Source organism: Garra rufa, chromosome 16, assembly GCF_049309525.1.
Source record: "Garra rufa chromosome 16, GarRuf1.0, whole genome shotgun sequence".
Taxonomy (NCBI): domain Eukaryota; kingdom Metazoa; phylum Chordata; class Actinopteri; order Cypriniformes; family Cyprinidae; genus Garra; species Garra rufa.
This window is the reverse complement of record NC_133376.1, coordinates 1,688,785-1,706,408: the sequence shown is the minus strand read 5'-3', so window position 1 is coordinate 1,706,408 and position 17,624 is coordinate 1,688,785. Positions and strand designations below refer to the sequence as shown.

General features: G+C 40.8%; 1 protein-coding gene across 2 annotated transcripts; it reads left to right on the top strand.

Annotated features, from left to right (window-relative positions):
• Nucleotides 1-10,866: 10,866 nt before the first annotated feature.
• rnf128b (ring finger protein 128b) lies at nucleotides 10,867-17,052 on the top strand. 2 transcript variants are annotated; one of them, XM_073821003.1, is made up of 7 exons: nucleotides 10,867-11,381; nucleotides 14,827-15,074; nucleotides 15,169-15,240; nucleotides 15,321-15,403; nucleotides 15,504-15,591; nucleotides 15,675-15,792; nucleotides 16,662-17,052. In XM_073821003.1, exons 1-7 carry the CDS (start codon nucleotides 10,949-10,951, stop codon nucleotides 16,784-16,786), a joined length of 1,167 nt encoding a protein of 388 aa, XP_073677104.1. In that variant the 5' UTR covers nucleotides 10,867-10,948; the 3' UTR covers nucleotides 16,787-17,052. The 2 variants fall into 2 exon arrangements, with proteins under 2 accessions (XP_073677104.1, XP_073677103.1); XM_073821002.1 differs by having other exon boundaries at nucleotides 10,868-11,381; nucleotides 16,659-17,052.
• The last annotated feature ends 572 nt before the right edge of the window (nucleotides 17,053-17,624 follow it).

Here is a 17,624-nt window from a genome sequence, read left to right as displayed (position 1 = left end):
CTTTTGCCTCTCCCTTTTTATTCAGCAATTATAAACTTGAAAATGAAAATTACACTTATGACGTTCCAAACCCATCCTTACAACACAAAATAAGATTTTTTTTTTTTTTTTAAATATTAAGATTAAAGGTATTTTTGTAGCTTCATAAAGTTACGATTGAACCACTGATGTCACATGGTCTATTTTGTTGATGTTCTTGGTACCTTTCTGGGGCCTCATTTATAAAACTTTCTTACGCACTGATTTGATCTTAGAGTGTTCGTACGATCAAATCCACGTCAAAGTACAGATTTATAAAAACCGTCTTTGACGTGGAAAAGTACTTATCTCCACGTCAGATTCCAGCTTGGCGTACGACCGTTTCCTTGTGGTAATGCCTGGTATTGCAGATAGTTCAGCCTCACTATAATTTGATTTCTTGCGCTCCTTTTTACTTGCCATTGTCACAGAGTTTTTGCTTTAGGAATGAGCTCATTTTATATGTTAATTAATTAAGCAGGGGCGTTTCGACGGCGGAACATTCAGCTGCACACAATTCCACGATCATTTGTGATTTATAACCGAATGACTGGCGTACGCATGGATTTCGTGGTACGTTCGTTTTCTCTGAATCGCTCTTACGATCAAATCAGAAAAGTTCTTAGATAAAATCAAGGATGGTTTCTACGCAAGTCTTTATAAATGAGGCCCCAGGACCTTGAATGTGAAAGAACCCTTGCTGTCTATGCAGGGTCAGAGAGCTCTCGGATTTCATCAAAAATATTTAATGTTTTCCAAAGACGAACACATATTAGGTCAATAACCTCTACACAGATCTCGATCATTCAAATAGTTAAACTTCAATGCTTGCTTGTTTTGCAATCTCTTGAAAAAATCAAGAGAAGTTCACTTAGATGCTTGGGAAATGCCCACTAGGGGGAGTTGTATCATGTCGGGGAATAGACATGTTTGAGGGTTGTGGCTAGAAGAGATGCAAAATATTGCCATAAAATAACAGTACATTAAATTTGCTACCTACCCCAACCCTAAACCTACTCTTACAATAATGCAAATAAAGTTGTTGTTACCCAGTAAACCCTGGTAGGGCAATGCCTGAGCTGTATTACTTCACTACGCTTAAAAACAGAAGCACATAGAATTTTTGTCACTCCTCCAAATACTATGGCCATCTGCATCTATGGCTCTGTAGGACACACTTTGTCCCAAAAGTCAATGAAACTGTGAATCAGTATAAAGCAAAGGGATCAAAGACGTGGTGAAAATAACAGAACTGAATTGGGGCAAGAATCGATCCTTGCAGGACACCACGCATCGGCAGAGCTGAGCTTGAGAAGCGTTCTCCAAACTTTACAGAGAAGCTTTTGTCTTTAAAATTTAAACCAGTTTAGAGTATTTCCTCTCATACAAACACACTTCTCTAACTGAGGAAACCAAATGTTATATTTCACTGTGTTGAAAGTAGAAGATGTTATAAAAGATCTGTCAGTAGTCAGAAATAAATAATTTTAAACTTTAATCAACTCTAAACAAATAAATAAAAACTGCAGTACTTATAGTATGATATTTCTTTCCAAAAAAAGTTGACAAAGGCCTAAAATGTGATAAACCAGTTGGATCTAGATATTGCCTGTCAATAAAAAAGTTTTAATGAGGGGTTGCTCTAGACAGAGTGATACAAGTTGCAAACCAAGTGGACAATGCAATGGCTTGGGTTTGTACCGGTCTCAGAACTGATGTTATATCCAAACATGATTTACTTAAGAAAACAGACAATGCTCCCACAGCTTTTTCAGCACCATATGTCTCATTCCAGAAGTAGATGATGATGTTTTTAATGTAGATGATGACAAGGTTCTCCCTGAACAAGTTGTTCATAAATCCCTGAATTACAGAGGAAGCGTTGGCCAGGCCGAATGGCCTCATCCTATATACATAATGGCCGCTGCGGGTCACAAGAGTAGTCTTTCACTCATCTGTCTTCTGTATCTGCATAGACTTGCTTTTTAAGCATTGTCGCTCCTCAAAGTAGCTTGAGAGCTGTGGAGACCAGAGGAAGAGGATATCAGTACCTGATGGTTGCCTTGTTAAAAAGTCAATAGTCAGTGCAGGGCCTTAAAACTTTCTTGGCCATCAAGAAAAAAATTGATGTGGCAAGGGACATAAATGTATGCATTCCTGGTTCAACCCCTCCTCCTGGACTCCTGGAAGCAGGTCTCTCCCCACACTAGCACATCACCTTATTAGAAGATGAGGAGGTGTCACAGAGCATCCTGAGATGATATGGATGCCTGTGCAGCAGTAAAAAGCACAGTCTTTTATGGAATAAATTACCCCTTTTCCACTAAGGCAGTTTGAGTGCTGGTTCGGAGCCAGAGCCTGTTCTTTGTCTTTCTCTTTGAAAATAGCCTTTGAAATAGCAGCTAAACACAAACACGTTGTATTTGCCGTGTTTGGATGCCAATGTAAGTTCACAAAGCCATGAACATCAATAGCAACCAGAGGCATAGCAATGAGGCAGGCAAATGTCTGGGGCCCCGCATTTTAAGGCCCCCCCCCCCCCGATGGCCGGCCATTTAAACCAACAGAAATGTTATAGCTATAACACTCAGCGACATCTCTTCATCCCCAATATGGGCTCCCCTCTTTCGTTACACTGGTTATGCTTTTGCCGCCTTGGCCACCTTTTTCCAACAGGTGCAGTGCATCCTCGAGGTGCTGTAGATTAGAAAATACATGATCTGGAGCAGAACAGAACATGGGACCAGAGCGTTTTAATCCATTCCTTAGGAAGCTGAGCTTTCGCAATTTAGGAATGAACTGAAAGGGCGCACACACACACATAAACATGCACGTTAAACATGACGAAGTGGACAAATCTGTCAGGCAGTCTGAAGTGAAAAAAAGAGGAGAAAAAGAGGAAACAGGACAACAGTATGTGTAGGCACCATTTTATGTTTCTGCCCGCACTCTATTCCACTCCAAACCAAACCAAATACACTCTTAGAAATAAAGATGCTTTAACCCCTTAACTGTCACCATCCCCTCTGTGGGACACCCCTAGTTTACTTCACCATTTTACAAATAAATCCTAATCTAATCATGACAAACTATACAGTCGTGGCCAAAAGTTTTGAGAATTACATAAATATTGGAAATTGGAAAAGTTGCTGCTTAAGTTTTTATAATAGCAATTTGCATATACTCCAGAATGTTATGAAGAGTGATCAGATGAATTGCATAGTCCTTCTTTGCCATGAAAATTAACTTAATCCCGAAAAAAAACTTTCCACTGCATTTCATTGCTGTCATTAAAGGACCTGCTGAGATCATTTCAGTAATCGTCTTGTTAACTCAGGTGAGAATGTTGACCAGCACAAGGATGGAGATCATTATGTCAGGCTGATTGGGTTAGAATGGCAGACTTGACATGTTAAAAGGAGGGTGATGCTTGAAATCATTGTTCTTCCATTGTTAACCATGGTGACCTGCAAAGAAACGCGTGCAGCCATCATTGCTTTGCATAAAAATGGCTTCACAGGCAAGGATATTGTGGCTACTAAGGCTGCACCTAAATCAACAATTTATAGAATCATCAAGAACTTCAAGGAAAGAGGTTCAATTCTTGTTAAGAAGGCTTCAGGGCGTCCAAGAAAGTCCAGCAAGGGCCAGGATGGTCTCCTAAAGAGGATTGAGCTGCGGGATCGGAGTGCCACCAGTGCAGAGCTTGCTCAGGAATGGCAGCAGGCAGGTGTGAGCGCATCTGAACACACAGTGAGGACAAGACTTTTGGAAGATGGCCTGGTGTCAAGAAGGGCAGCAAAGAAGCCACTTCTCTCCAAAAAAAACATCAGGGACAGATTGATCTTCTGCAAAAAAGTATGGCGAATGGACTGCTGAGGACTGGGGCAAAGTCATATTCTCCGATTGTTTGGGGCATCTGGAAAAAGGCTTGTCCGGAGAACAAAAGGTGAGCGCTACCATCAGTCCTGTGTCATGCCAGCAGTAAAGTATCCTGAGACCATTCATGTGTGGGGTTGCTTCTCATCCAAGGGAGTGGGCTCACTCACAATTTTGCCCAAAAACACAGCCATGAATAAAGAATGGTACCAAAACACCCTCCAACAGCAACTTCTTCCAACAATCCAACAACAGTTTGGCGAAGAACAATGCATTTTCCAGCACGATGGAGCACCGTGCCATAAGGCAAAAGTGATAACTAAGTGGCTCGGGGACCAAAACATTGAAATTTTGGGTCCATGGCCTGGAAACATGGCCCAGATCTTAATCCCGTTGAGAATGTGTGGTCAATCCTCAAGAGACAAACAAAAACCCACTAATTCTGACAAACTCCAAGAAGTGATTATGAAAGAATGGGTTGCTATCAGTCAGGATTTGGCCCAGAAGTTGATTGAGAGCATGCCCAGTCCAATTGCAGAGGTCCTGAAAAAGAAGGGCCAACACTGCAAATACTGACTCTTTGCATAAATGTCATGTAATTGTCGATAAAAGCCTTTGAAACGTATGAAGTGCTTGTAATTATATTTCAGTACATCACAGAAACAACTGAAACAAAGATAAAAGCAGTTTAGCAGCAAACTTTGTGAAAACTAATATTTGTGTCATTCTCAAAACTTTTGGCCACGACTGTATATTGTTGGAAAGGTCTAAGGTGTCACGAGCCGGGTTTGACTCTTGTCATCTATTTCTTTCTATGTCATGCGCCTCTTTCCTACTCAGCTGTTCGCTGTGACAATCAGGGCTTGTGCTGATTGATTTGACACCTGTTCCTCCTTTACGCTGATTTCCCTCTCTATTTCTATCTATGTGTTTCTAAGCTTTTCGCCAGATTATTGTGCTTCACAACCTGAATGCGTGTCTCTCTCTGTGTATCTTATTAAGTAAAAGTCGAGTCGAGTCGAGTCCTGTCTTGTCTAACCGTGGTCCATCAAGATTCTCATGTGTTTTGCTCAGTCGCCCTGTTACCTGCTGACTGCAGCTCGTTCCTCCTCGGACACACTTCACCGGTCCACCCGCACCTGCTGAGGAAGTCGCCCTTCGCTGTGCTGCCTGGGTCTGCGCTCCTTGAGTTCCAGTTAAAGCTGAGTTTTTTCCTGATCTGCTCTACCGTATTGGTGGTGGACAGCAGACAGCCTGAGTTGCTTTTTGAAAGAAAGAAAGAAAGAAAGAAACTTCTGTTTTTTACAGGCCTTCGCCTCTATGTCCCTCTGTCCTGACATAAGGCTCCAAAATATATATTTTTTTGTGTAAAAAATTCATGTGTCGACTTTACGAAATTAACAAGAATTTGCATATTCATATCTAGGATTATGCATTATTAACTGTATTATTAATACATCTTATGAATTATTATATTTATATAATTATTAATATTTTTGAGAATATGTATCCAATGCCCTAACAGTTTTACCCTGACTGACCTTTTGAAACATGACATGAGACTGTATGCTGTTGCTATGTAGATGTGTTATTGTTGTACGTTTTATCATATCTATCATCAACTCCAACAGACAGACCGATGTTCTTAGAACAAGAAGTACTTCTTAGTAAATGTGCCTTTTTAAAGTTTGGGTTGGTGGGCAAACATGCAAATTAATAACGCCTTTGTTCACGAGCTGAGACATGAGTAATGCGTTCCTAATCAATGTTAGACATATAAGCGACCTATAGACGTCCCGTACTGTCTGGTTTTAGGGTATAAGAAGTGCTAACGCTGCACCCCTCGCAGATCAGAGACTTCACACTTCTTACTTCTCTCTATCTTTTACTCTGATACTGGGTGCACCTCGACAGTCTTGTATTTCTATTAGACTTACTTCTCTCAGATTTGACTAGCTTTGAATTTGACTTACATCTTTAATTCGACTTTGTTTTTAATTCTAATTTGATTAATTAGACTATATTTAATTAGACTTTATTTGATCATATTGACAAATGATTTAATTATTGACAGCTTGGAATTGGGAATTAATATGTTTATTTCTTTTAATCAAAATTACATTAATGGAATCAACAGTCATTAATAATGTGATTCTTGTTATTGCTGCTATTCTTTTAATTGTGGCATTTATTTTCATACTCGAAGATATATATAACTTTTGAAAACTTTGAATAAATTTACAACCTTTTTAACCCCCACCCGTCTGACATGGAGTCAATCTTTTTTTGCATCACAAATTATGTAGGAAAAAATAGATTTATGGCAAGAGTGCACCTCAAAAAACTACTTCATAACAGGAGTTCTGACCTGACTTCCTCGTTGCCTTTTTCCCTATCACACTGTAGAAATCATAAGAAATGATATATCAGTTGAAAACTTAAAATCTCAAAATGTATCCTTTGAAAACCATTTTAAAATCAGACATTGCACTAACATGGAAGATGTACATTAAATTAATTACAAAATGTTATATTCACGTCTCTGTTCAAAAATGCCATAGAAGAACCATTTTGGTTCCACAAAGAACCATTCAGTCAAAGGTTCTTTAAAGAATAATCTCTTTCTTACCTTTTGATAATCTGAAGAACCTTCTTTCACCACAAAGAACCTTTTATGAAACAGAAAGGTTCTTCAGATATTAAAGGTTCTTTATGAAACCATTTAAACAAAAAGGGTTCTTCTATGGCATCGTGAAGCACTTTTACCTTTAAGAGTGTATAGAACATTTTATTCATCATTGTTTACATGAGCAAATTATAACAGGCTAGGTTGTCATGCAACAGCTGTGTCTTAAATACTTTAACATTCCATTTTTTTTTACAGCCTAATTAATTAAAAACAAGAAATGTATTATTATCAGTTTAATATTGTGCTTCAATTTATTAGGCTACACAAAAAATATTATTTGTGTCTCGCGAGGAGAAACAAACAGACTGCAAATACAATAAACAAAATTATGTTTTTGGAGGAAAACATTTCAGGATTTCTCTCCATATAGTAGAGTTCTATGGTGGCTGTGAGTTTGAACTTCCAAAATAAGTTTAAATGCAGCTTTAAAGGACTCTAAACGATCCTAGCCGAGGAAGAAGAGTCTTACCTAGCGAAACGATCAGTTATTTCCCCCCCCCCCAAAAAAAGTATATACTTTCTAATCTCAAACGCTCCTCTTGTCTAACCCTGCGTGTACTATGTGTATTCAGGTTCAAGACAGTTAGTGTAACGATGCGGAGAGACGATGAGGCAAAATAGGATCTAAATGCAGTAGTTTATTGGTAAATCCATGAAGAAACAATACATCCAACACAGGAACTTAGACTCGGGCAAGAAATAACCATTACAAAACATTAACAACCAAAAAAAGTACAGGGGAAACACAAGGACTATTTATACACAGGGCTGAAGTAATGAGCTAATGAGTAACCAAGGCAACTAACGAGGGAATGGGTGTGGTGCAATGAGTTTCCATGACAACCAATGAGGGAGCAGAGAGGCAGGGAAGCAGAAAACAATGAGACACAGAAACTACAAAATAAAAGTCCTTAAACACAGACCAGACTCGTGACATAGCCCCCCCCAAAGGAACGGCTTCCAGACGCTCTAAATAAACTCAAGTCCGGGAGGGAGGAGCAGCTCAGGCAGAACAGGGGAAGGGATGGGGGGCCAGGTCCATGTGAGGGAAGATAAACAGGGGACTGAAGCAGAGCGGGAGGCCAGGGTGGAGTCATCCAGATGGGAGTAGCTGAGGACAAACCATAGCAGGGCAGATGGCACCGACGGTCCCCACGGTGGAGCAGAGGACCACCAGATCATGACAGGCAATCTCCATGGCAGAACAGGAACCCTCAAGGGTGGAGCAGAAGCCCACCAGGGCGGAGCAGATGAAGCAGGAGCCCACCAGGGCGGAACAGGAGGCGCAGAAGCCCTCCAGGGCGGGGCAGACGGAGCAGGAGCCCTCCAGGGCGGAGCAGGAGGCGCAGAAGCCCTCCAGGGCGGGGCAGACGGAGCAGGAGCCCTCCAGGGCGGAGCAGGAGGCGCAGAAGCCCTCCTGGGCGGGGCAGACGGAGCAGGAGCCCTCCAGGGCGAAGCAGGAGGCGTAGAAGCCCTCCAGGGCGGAGCAGGAGGCGCAGGAGGCGCAGGAGCCCTCCGAGGCGGAGCAGGAGGCACAGGAGCCCTCCAGGGCGGAACAGGAGGCACAGAAGCCCTCCAGGGCGGAACAGGAGGCGCAGAAGCCCTCCAGGGCGAAACAGGAGGCGCAGAGGCCCTCCAGGGCGAAACAGGCAGCCGCGTCATGGACTGGGACCTTGGCGGAGCAGGCAGAGCAGGGAATTCCGCCACGAACGCCACCTCTAAAAGAGGTATAGGCGCAACGGACATGTGGACTGATGAGGCCTCTGAAGCAGACTCATAAACAGACTCAGGAATAGACGAGGCCTCTGGAATGCAGTGTGCAGCCCACACACTCAAAATGGCAATTGCCATCACAGGTAGTGCAGTGGTCAGAGAAAGGCCCATCGGGTTTGAGGGCGTGTGGCTTGGGAACGTTGGCTCTGCGTGGCTCGGGAGCGGGACGTGACTTGGCCTTGAAGGAGCAGCTGTGACTTGACTTGGCTTAGGAGATGCGGCTTGACTTGACTCAGAAAGCGCTGCTTGGCTTGACTCAGAAAGCGCTGCTTGGCTTGACTCAGAAAGTGAAGTGGTATCTTGGCTTGACTCAGGAAGTGAAGCTGCTTGACTTAACTCTGAAGGAACAGCTGTGACGTGATTTGTCTTGACCGGAACAGCAGCTGGTGCAGGTTCAGGAGAAGCAGACATGACGTTAACAGGTGGTGGCTTGGTTGACATGGCGTGAGTGGACGCTGGCCTGGCTGATGTGGCGTTAGCAGGTGCTGACAGTAAGAGACCGACTGTTCGTACCGACAGCAGTGGTGAGTCCTCCAAGTTGGATATGAGTCTCTGATAGGCCATGGAAACGTGAGTGTGTGATGCTGCAGCCACCATTTCATTAACAATCTCGGGCATGGCGGTCATCTTGGGTGCAGGCTTGGGCATGGAGGCCCTCTTGGGTGCAAGCTCTGGCGTGGCGGCGGCCATCTTTACGACAGGCTCTGGCGTGGCGGCCATCTTTGCAGCAGGCTCTGGCGTAGCGGCCATCTTTGCAGCAGGCTCTGGCGTGGCGGCGGCCATCTTTGCAGCAGGCTCCGGTGTGGCGGCAGCCATCTTGCGAACAGGCTCGGGAGGGGCGGCCATCTTGTGAACAGGATCAGGAAAGGCAGCCATCTTGTTAACAGGATCAGGAAAGGCAGCCATCTTGTGGACAGGCTCTGGAAGGGCGGCCATCTTGTGGACAGGCTCTGGAAGGACGGCCATCTTGTGGACAGGCTCTGGAAGGACGGCCATCTTGTGGACAGCCTCTGGAAGGACGGCCATCTTGTGGACAGGCTCTGGAAGGATGGCCATCTTGTGACTTTCCCTCTCAACCTCCTCCACAGAAAAAGAGGATTCACAAAACAGCAAAACAAAGTCTATATACTGTGCGAGGGTCCAACTGGGGTCTTCATTGGGCAAGTTAAAACTGATATATGGGTCAAGTCCACTCCAAAAGCATTCCTTCATCATGGTCTCGTCACAGGGTGCCAAGTGACTATATGTAATGAATTCCTCCACATAACACTCGATGGGACGGCCATTCTGAAAAATGGAGCAGAGCACACTTACGGGGTTGATTAAACCTCCTGCTAGATCCATCCTCCGGTCGGTTGTTCTGTAACGATGCGGAGAGACGATGAGGTAAAATAGGATCTAAATGCAGTAGTTTATTGGTAAATCCATGAAGAAACAATACATCCAACACAGGAACTTAGACCCGGGCAAGAAATAACCATTACAAAACATTAACAACCAACAAAAGTACAGGGGAGGGTACAGTTAGGGTATGTCGAACTCCCATCTCATTTTCTCCTCTAACTTCAAAATCGTCCTACATTGTTGTTTTAGGTTTTTTTGTAAAGGGTGTTTGACCTTCTTTGTATGTTCACTTTGTAAACACTGGGTCAGTACTTCTGCAGCGATGTAGGACCATTTTGAAGTTGGAGGAGAAAATGAGATGGGAGTTCAACATACCCTAACTGTCTTGAACCGGAATACACATAGTTCACACAGAGCTAGACAAGAGGAGCGTTTGAGGTTAGAAAGTATTCAAATTTTATTTTTATTTTTTTTTTAGAAAATAACCAATAGTTTGGCTTGTTAAGACCCTTCTTCCTCGGTTAGTTAAGGTGAGATGTATTCAGTGACATAAGACCTGGCTCTGTGGTGGTTCTCAGGCCCATGGAAAAGCAAACCGGGTCTTAAAGGGCTCGCCAGTTGTCGTCAATTGCACTGGCTCTGAACTAGCACCCAGTTCCTGCTGGTGGAAAAGGGGTAAATTGATTCATGCCACAGTGATTTCATGCAATGAGATACCCAGATAGTTGAAAGAAACACTCAGTTCCCTTTTTTGTATAGGGAAAGAGATGCAGCCATAGAGATGGTTCCAGCCCCTGGCGGTAAGTAATGAGGAAGGCCAACTCGTTGTGTAAGTGTAGTTCCGACTGAAGGTGAATGAGTAAAGGGCAGGTGGGATCAATAGTCCGAGAGAAACAATGGTTTTGGCTAATGGTTATTTAGAGCAAACCTTAATATATATAAATTACATTTCATGGTTCAGATCACCTGAGTGCAAAAAACGAAGTTAAGCTGATGTAAGAATTCAAAATGGTAAAACAAACCCTGAGTTCCTATAGAGTGCTTAAAGTAGCAGCAGTTTCCTGAAGAGAAAGTACTTAAACCCAGCCCTTCGAAATGAATGTTATCTTAACTAATGTCCAAGGTTCACTGTGATAAGAGCACCTCACCTAACAAAAAAAGTCTTATATTACCGTCAAGAAGGCGTCTGAATACTATTGATGGCCATAGAGTATTGCCAAAACGCTGGCGTGTTTACCTGATGCAATGAAAGCGAACCTGAGGCTTAGAGCTATACATGGACACGGACGTTCATGTATCTGGCTGTCGGTGTTAGTTTTCCAGATCTGCTTTCAACTAAGCGCTTCCTCGATTTTCTGGACTGCCTATGTGGAAGTCGAATACTTTGACAGAGTATCTAATGAAACAGTGAGCAGTCGATGTGAGTGTGGCGTGTTTGGAGTGCACTCACCCTTGCAGTTTGTTTCTGGGGATATAGTGCTTCCAAACAGTGATCCTCTGGCATGCTCGAAGAACACTACTTTCACCGCCAAAGACCAGCCATGGATCGCCCTGATCAAAAAGGGAAACTGTGCCTATTCACAGAAGATACGAGCCGCCCAGCGAGAAGGAGCCTCGGCTGTGGTCATTTACAATCAAGATGGGACAGGCAATAACACTGAACTGATGGCCCATTCAGGTATGAGAGTAAACATTTTGTAAAATGCCTTAAGAGTTTCCGTTTACATACAGGGAGATAGGGAAGTTGACCATGTTGTTTTATTTTAATTATCGATCGAGGTAAGCTAGCTGTTAAAAGACGTTTGTTTTGTGTTTTGTTTTGGCCTGGTCTGCCCCTAAAGATATTTCCGTTTCAACAAAATAAAATGTTGTTTATTTGGTGTTTCTCTGGTGTCGGGACTCCACCCCGGGCTAACCCCTAGAGGTAACATAAAGAATTTGATGAGTCCATGTTGCTATCTCAAACTTTTTTATGACAGTCAAGATGTTAAAAAACAAAATACAAAATTAGAGAAAAAAAAATGTTATAAACTGGCCATAATGCGAGTGATCTAAAAAAAAAAAAAGGACTGTTAATGTCAATGCTGCTATTAGCCTGCTTTATTAATTGGATTAAAAATTGTACAATAACGAATTGTTCCATATGACAATGTCACTCCCAAAACTGAAGCATGGTCAAGCAGTTTGCGTGTGAATATTAAGCCCGTAAAGACGTCGCTATATCAATGAACTGTAAAATTCATTGTTAGACGCCATATTTACCGCACTGTGTAAAGATCATAGTTCATGTCAAAACGGGTTTTGTTTTGGAAGGACGTTTAGTGAGCTGAACAGTATGTTGTTAAACTACAGTATCCACTGAACGCACTGTATTTCAGTCCGTCACAGCCTCATTTTCATTCCTGTCAAAAATTAAACATGCCGTTACCCTAACTAAAGCTATTGCTTGCTTTATGTGTGTCTTATCTTTACTGGATAATAAATATGGTTATAATTTGTTTTGTGACCCTGGACCACAAAACCAGTCATAAGGTTAAATTTTACAAAACTGAGATGTATATATAATATGAAAGCTCAATAAATAAGCTTTCTATTGATGTATGGTTTGTTAGGATAAGACAATATTTGACTGAGATACATCTATTTGAAAATCTGGAATCTGAGGGTGCAAAAAAATCAAAATCCTGAGAAAATCACCTTTAAAGTTGTCCAAATTAGGTTCATAACAATGCATATTACTAATCAAAAATTACATTTTGATACATTTACAGTAGAAATTTTACAAACAATCTTCATGGAACATGATCTTTACTTAATTTCCTAATGATTTTTGGCATAAAAGAAAAATCAATAATTTTGACCCATATAATGTATTTTTGGCTATTGCTACAAACATACCCCCAACTTAAGACTGGTTTTGTGGTCCAGGGTCACACATGTATTTTTATACTTTTTTTTTTTTTTTACCACTACCCTAAACCTAAACATTTCTCAACAATATGAAACACATTACATGCAGATAAAAGTACAGATACAGTAATTTATTATTGGAAAAGACCTTAAACAGTAGTATTCTAAAGTCTTTGTGTGTGGATTAAAATGTTCCCTGCAATTCACTAGTATCTGTGTAATTTACATAAAGCTGGAGCATCTAACAGCACTGTGTTATCATTACTTAAATTACATGAAGAACAGCAGTGCTAATGCTAGCTAAAGAACTACTGAACGCACCATTGACAATGACAAGCAAGACATTCATGCTTCAGCTTTTGAGGCCAGGTTTTTGAGTGAGATCAGGGTTATGAAGCTTTTCTTTTACATGATTGCATGGGCATCACCTCCATATAAAGGCATTTCTGCCTGATTTCTGCCTGAATAACCCCAAAATAAATTTGCTTTCTGCTTTTTACATTTCAGTGGCATCATATCACATCACATAACACTAGATTAGCTAAAATGTAGCTTATAAACCGTATGCCTGGCAATTAAATGAAATACAGTCAGAGTACAGTCCAATTATCTGTCTGTTTTATATTAAATCAAACAGCATGATCGAACAGACCTCAGTAATTAGGATATGCTGTTACATGATCTGAATCACAATAATGAATAACTTGTGTATGTAGATATACTTCAAAACAGTAAGAAAAAATAAGTCAAGCTGTTTACAGCTTGTTGTTCAGGTCTTGATGTAGGTTATCTGAGTTAGGTGCTGGAATGTTCCCATGACTCACGTTGATCTTTTGTTTGTTCACTACAGATACGGCACTGTAAACTTTTATGTGAGTTGAATTTTACCCAAGACTGCCAGAATGTACTTTTATGACTCACTTAGATGTCATTTTCCCCAAAGAGTTCATGAGTTCCACTTTATTCCCTGCAACTATAAAATGCCATTATTCAATGATGTGTTTTACCAAACCTGATTCTCCAGACTTTACATTTGGCTTGATATCTGACAGAAAGATGTTTGGATAACTAGTGGTTTTGTAACTAGCTGACGTATCTGAATAGCCTCACTTCAACCTGCTATTACTTGTCGTCACTTTATTAGTGTAGGAAATATCAGTTCACATTTCCAAACATTATTTTAAACATTAATTGTCAAAATACCAGAGATTAAAGCAAAACAAAAACAACATATCCCATATGTCATATTAAGTCATTTAGTTTATTAAAGACTAATACCATTCAATATGTTTTAGAACATATTTTTATTGCTAGTTTGTGTGGTTTTAAAGCTGTTTTTAAACTATGAAATAAAACTGAAAATGTTTGCAGTGCTTTAACACACCATTAAATATACAAATAATCAGCATGGTCTCTCTGCAATCCAGCTGACAGGAATTTGTCATAGTGATTAAGAACTATGGGTAAAACTTTATTTTAGAGTCAAATGGTGCATAATTACATGCAAAAACCACAAACCAAACCCTAATCCCAACTCTATAGAAAGTACATCTTGTTAATGACTATTATTCACTCCTTGTATGAATACCTAGTTCTGCCATGAAACTCAAGATGACGCAGACTGACGGGTTGTTAACGTAACTGATGATATTACAGAGTTATACAACTTGGCACAAGCTGATTGGTTCATGTTGCGCATGCAACCGATGAGCTTGCAGCTATTCAAATTGCTGGTAGCATTCACTTAGGCATTTCGCAGTTCCTCTGAAACCCTCCACCTTCCCCAGTTCCACCTGTATAGGTCTGTTATGGGTTATTTTAATGTATTTGTGCAGCAGCAGCATGTCTTAAATACTCACAGCACTGTATCACCATATGCTTTGGCAGCAGTAAATTCTGTATTTGCTTGCAGCGGCAGCAATAATCAACAACAGCAACAACCAACAGCAGCAGCAGCGTAGATCTTTTCCACCAAGACCAAATGCATTAACATTGTCATATCCATTACCATGCTAAACTTTTCCGAGAGTTGTCATGACAGAACTACACTGTATATGCACTATATATCCAAACTGTAATCCCTGCAATTTAGTGGGATTTTTGTACACTATGCATAAAGAATCCAACAACATGCATGAACCTGATATTAAAGTGTTCTATGTTTGCTGTTGATCTTAAAAACAGGTTAATATTGCAGTGTTTTATTTCTACAGGTGCCAGAGACATAGTTGCCATCATGGTTGGCAATATTTTAGGCACAGAAATGGCTAACCGGGTTAGGAATGGCTCAGATGTGTCCGTGTCAATTTTAATGGCCAATGCCTACAGCATGTGGTACAACAATACCTGGGCGTATGCACTGTCCTTCACCTTGATTGGGATAACATCTGTCACGATGCTCTACTTCGGCTTCCTGTTCATCAAACGTATACACAGAAACCGAAAACTCCGTGCTCAACAGGTACAGTGTTCAGACACTCAGAAGTCAGTCGAGTCCAGTATCCTCCAGGTGTCTCTCTAATGCTCGTTCTGTCTCTTCATTTATTTGTGTGCAGAGGGAGATGAAGAGAGAGAATGAAAAGGCAATAGCAAAGTTAGCAGTGTGGACTCTGCGGACGGGCGACCCGGTACAGTGCTTGTTTGCTGAATCAGACAGAAATGAGTGTGTTCAGTCACTGTGTATTTGTTCATGTCTGTGTGTTTGTAGGTGGTTGAATCGGAGGACATGAGCTGTGTCGTGTGCACTGACTCATTCAAACTCAATGAACAGGTCACCGTTTTGCCCTGCAGGTGCAGTATGACCACTTATGATTTTACTCCAACATCACAGACCTTTCATAACATCAGCATCAGTGTAATGTTTGAGCTTCCATGCATTTCTGATTTCCAGACATTTGTACCATAAGAAGTGCATCGAGCCGTGGCTCCTGGACCACCCCACCTGCCCAATGTGTAAATTTCACATCCTCAAAGGCAAGGTGAGTTTGCCAAAACCAGCAGAGCCATCTGCATTTAGACACAGACGCTGTGGGATTTACTGTTTGTTGCTGTATGTGTTTAGATTGATGAGGAGCGCGATGAGCCACCTTCATCATCATCATCATCACCAGGTGACACGTTCAGTTTAGCTGTGATCAGAATAGAGCAGCTCAAAACATCTAACAGCCAAACCACAGACAGTAAGTCAACATCATATTTGACATGTTTCACACATTCAGATAAATGGCAACAGATAATAGTGTTTCATTGGCCTGTTTTATGTTACACTTAAAAAAAAAAAGTTCCAAAAAAGGCATTTTTGCAGTGATGCCATAGAAGAACCATTTTTGATTCCCCAAAGGACTTTTCAGTTCCTAAAAGAAACATTTTAAAGAACAATTTAAAAATCTAAAGAACCCTTTCTGCATTTGAAAGGTTCCGTGGATGTTTAAGGCTCTTCATAGAACCACTGACGGCAATAAAGAACCTTTATTTTTAAGAGTGTAATGCCTGTTGACTGGTAATTAAAATCTCACATTGCTGTGAATAGTCTTTCAAGACTTGCAGGTTAAAAAAAGACCAGAAACTTACTGTACCTAATACTAAGGACTGTGTGATTTACCAAACAGCAAATACATTTAGTAAAAATAAATAAATAAATAAAACCAAAAAAACAATAAAATAAGACAAATTAAAATAGTACTTTCAGAAATAAAGAAAAGCAATCATACTCAGAACAAAGATTGGAGTAAAGGTCATATACTGGAGAAAAAATAAATGAAACACAATATATAAATACATAAATGTCTAAACAAAAAAATGTGTGGACTGGTAGCTTCATTATCAAACAAACAGTCAAACAAATACATACATACACAGATAGATCCACTTGGCAATGAAGCTCTTTCTGGTTCTGAAATGAGTTTTTGTCTCCCCTGTAGAGAAAGCAGGAAACATAAAATCTAAATGAATAAAACAACAACAGATCTAAAATCCTAATCAGTGATGTGCGTGACTAATGTGTATCTGCTGTCCAATGATGGTTAATGATTTGTTTTTATGACAGCAGCGCTTGGACGTCCATCAGTCTGTGACTATCACGAGTCGGCGATCCAGACAGAACACATATATGAGAACCCTGCCTTTGAAGAACCAGAGATGATGGAGCATCAGAACATCAGTAGTCGGGATTAACACTACTGTAATACTCAATACTGTAATATAATATCGACTAGACAAGAATAAACATATCAAAAAAGGGTGATAAAATAATAGGAAACCTAAACTGGCATGTTCAAAGTATGACAGACTATTTATTAATATTTGTATATTGTTTGATTAATGGAGATTTCACCACTTTACTCACCTTTTTTTATTTAGAAAAAAAATGTTTAATATGATTCATTAATGCTTGCTTACCTCTCATGAACTCAATAAAGTTTGAACTGCAAGCTAAACAAGGATATGAATCTGTTTTAATGCTATAACAGGAGCAGGCAGGTTTTACACTGATATAGGTTGATAAACCTGATGTTCATTATCCAGTTACTGCACGGCTGACAGTAGTTCCTGCAGGTCTGAACTGCATTACACTTCCACACTACTTTATATCACTTATTTCAAACATCTGCAGTCCACAAGCAATATTACTTCAAAGTAACTTGAACCTATGTACATTTTCAATATCCTGACCATTAATGGATAAAGGCAGAACAACATTTTGTCTCCACTGGAAATCAAAAACCATTTCCTTTGTTTTAAAGTTGTCCTGTTATGCTCTTTTACAAAGTCTTTATTTTGCTTTGGGGGTGCACTAGAACATGATCTCATGCATGGTGGTTTGATATTTTTCACATAATTTACATTATTATAATAGCTTTCTCCCCTGGGGTGGCACAAATGGCTCGATTAGTTCCGGATTTGATGAAGGGCTGCCTTCCGAAAAACGTCTCAGGTTACGTAGAGGTCACTTTGGGGAACGGGTATACCCACACTGCCATGCTGGGGGGAGTGCAGGCCAAGGTAAAGGCGA

What these genes read in the sequence shown, in the direction of transcription:
- rnf128b (XM_073821002.1), top strand. Translation starts at nt 10,949, where the DNA reads ATGAAAGCGAACCTGAGGCTTAGAGCTATACATGGACACGGACGTTCA. An exon ending in GAAAACTCCGTGCTCAACAG is followed by an intron (nt 15,075 to 15,168) that starts GTACAGTGTTCA and finishes ATTTGTGTGCAG; the next exon opens with AGGGAGATGAAGAGAGAGAA. An exon ending in GTCACCGTTTTGCCCTGCAG is followed by an intron (nt 15,404 to 15,503) that starts GTGCAGTATGAC and finishes TCTGATTTCCAG; the next exon opens with ACATTTGTACCATAAGAAGT.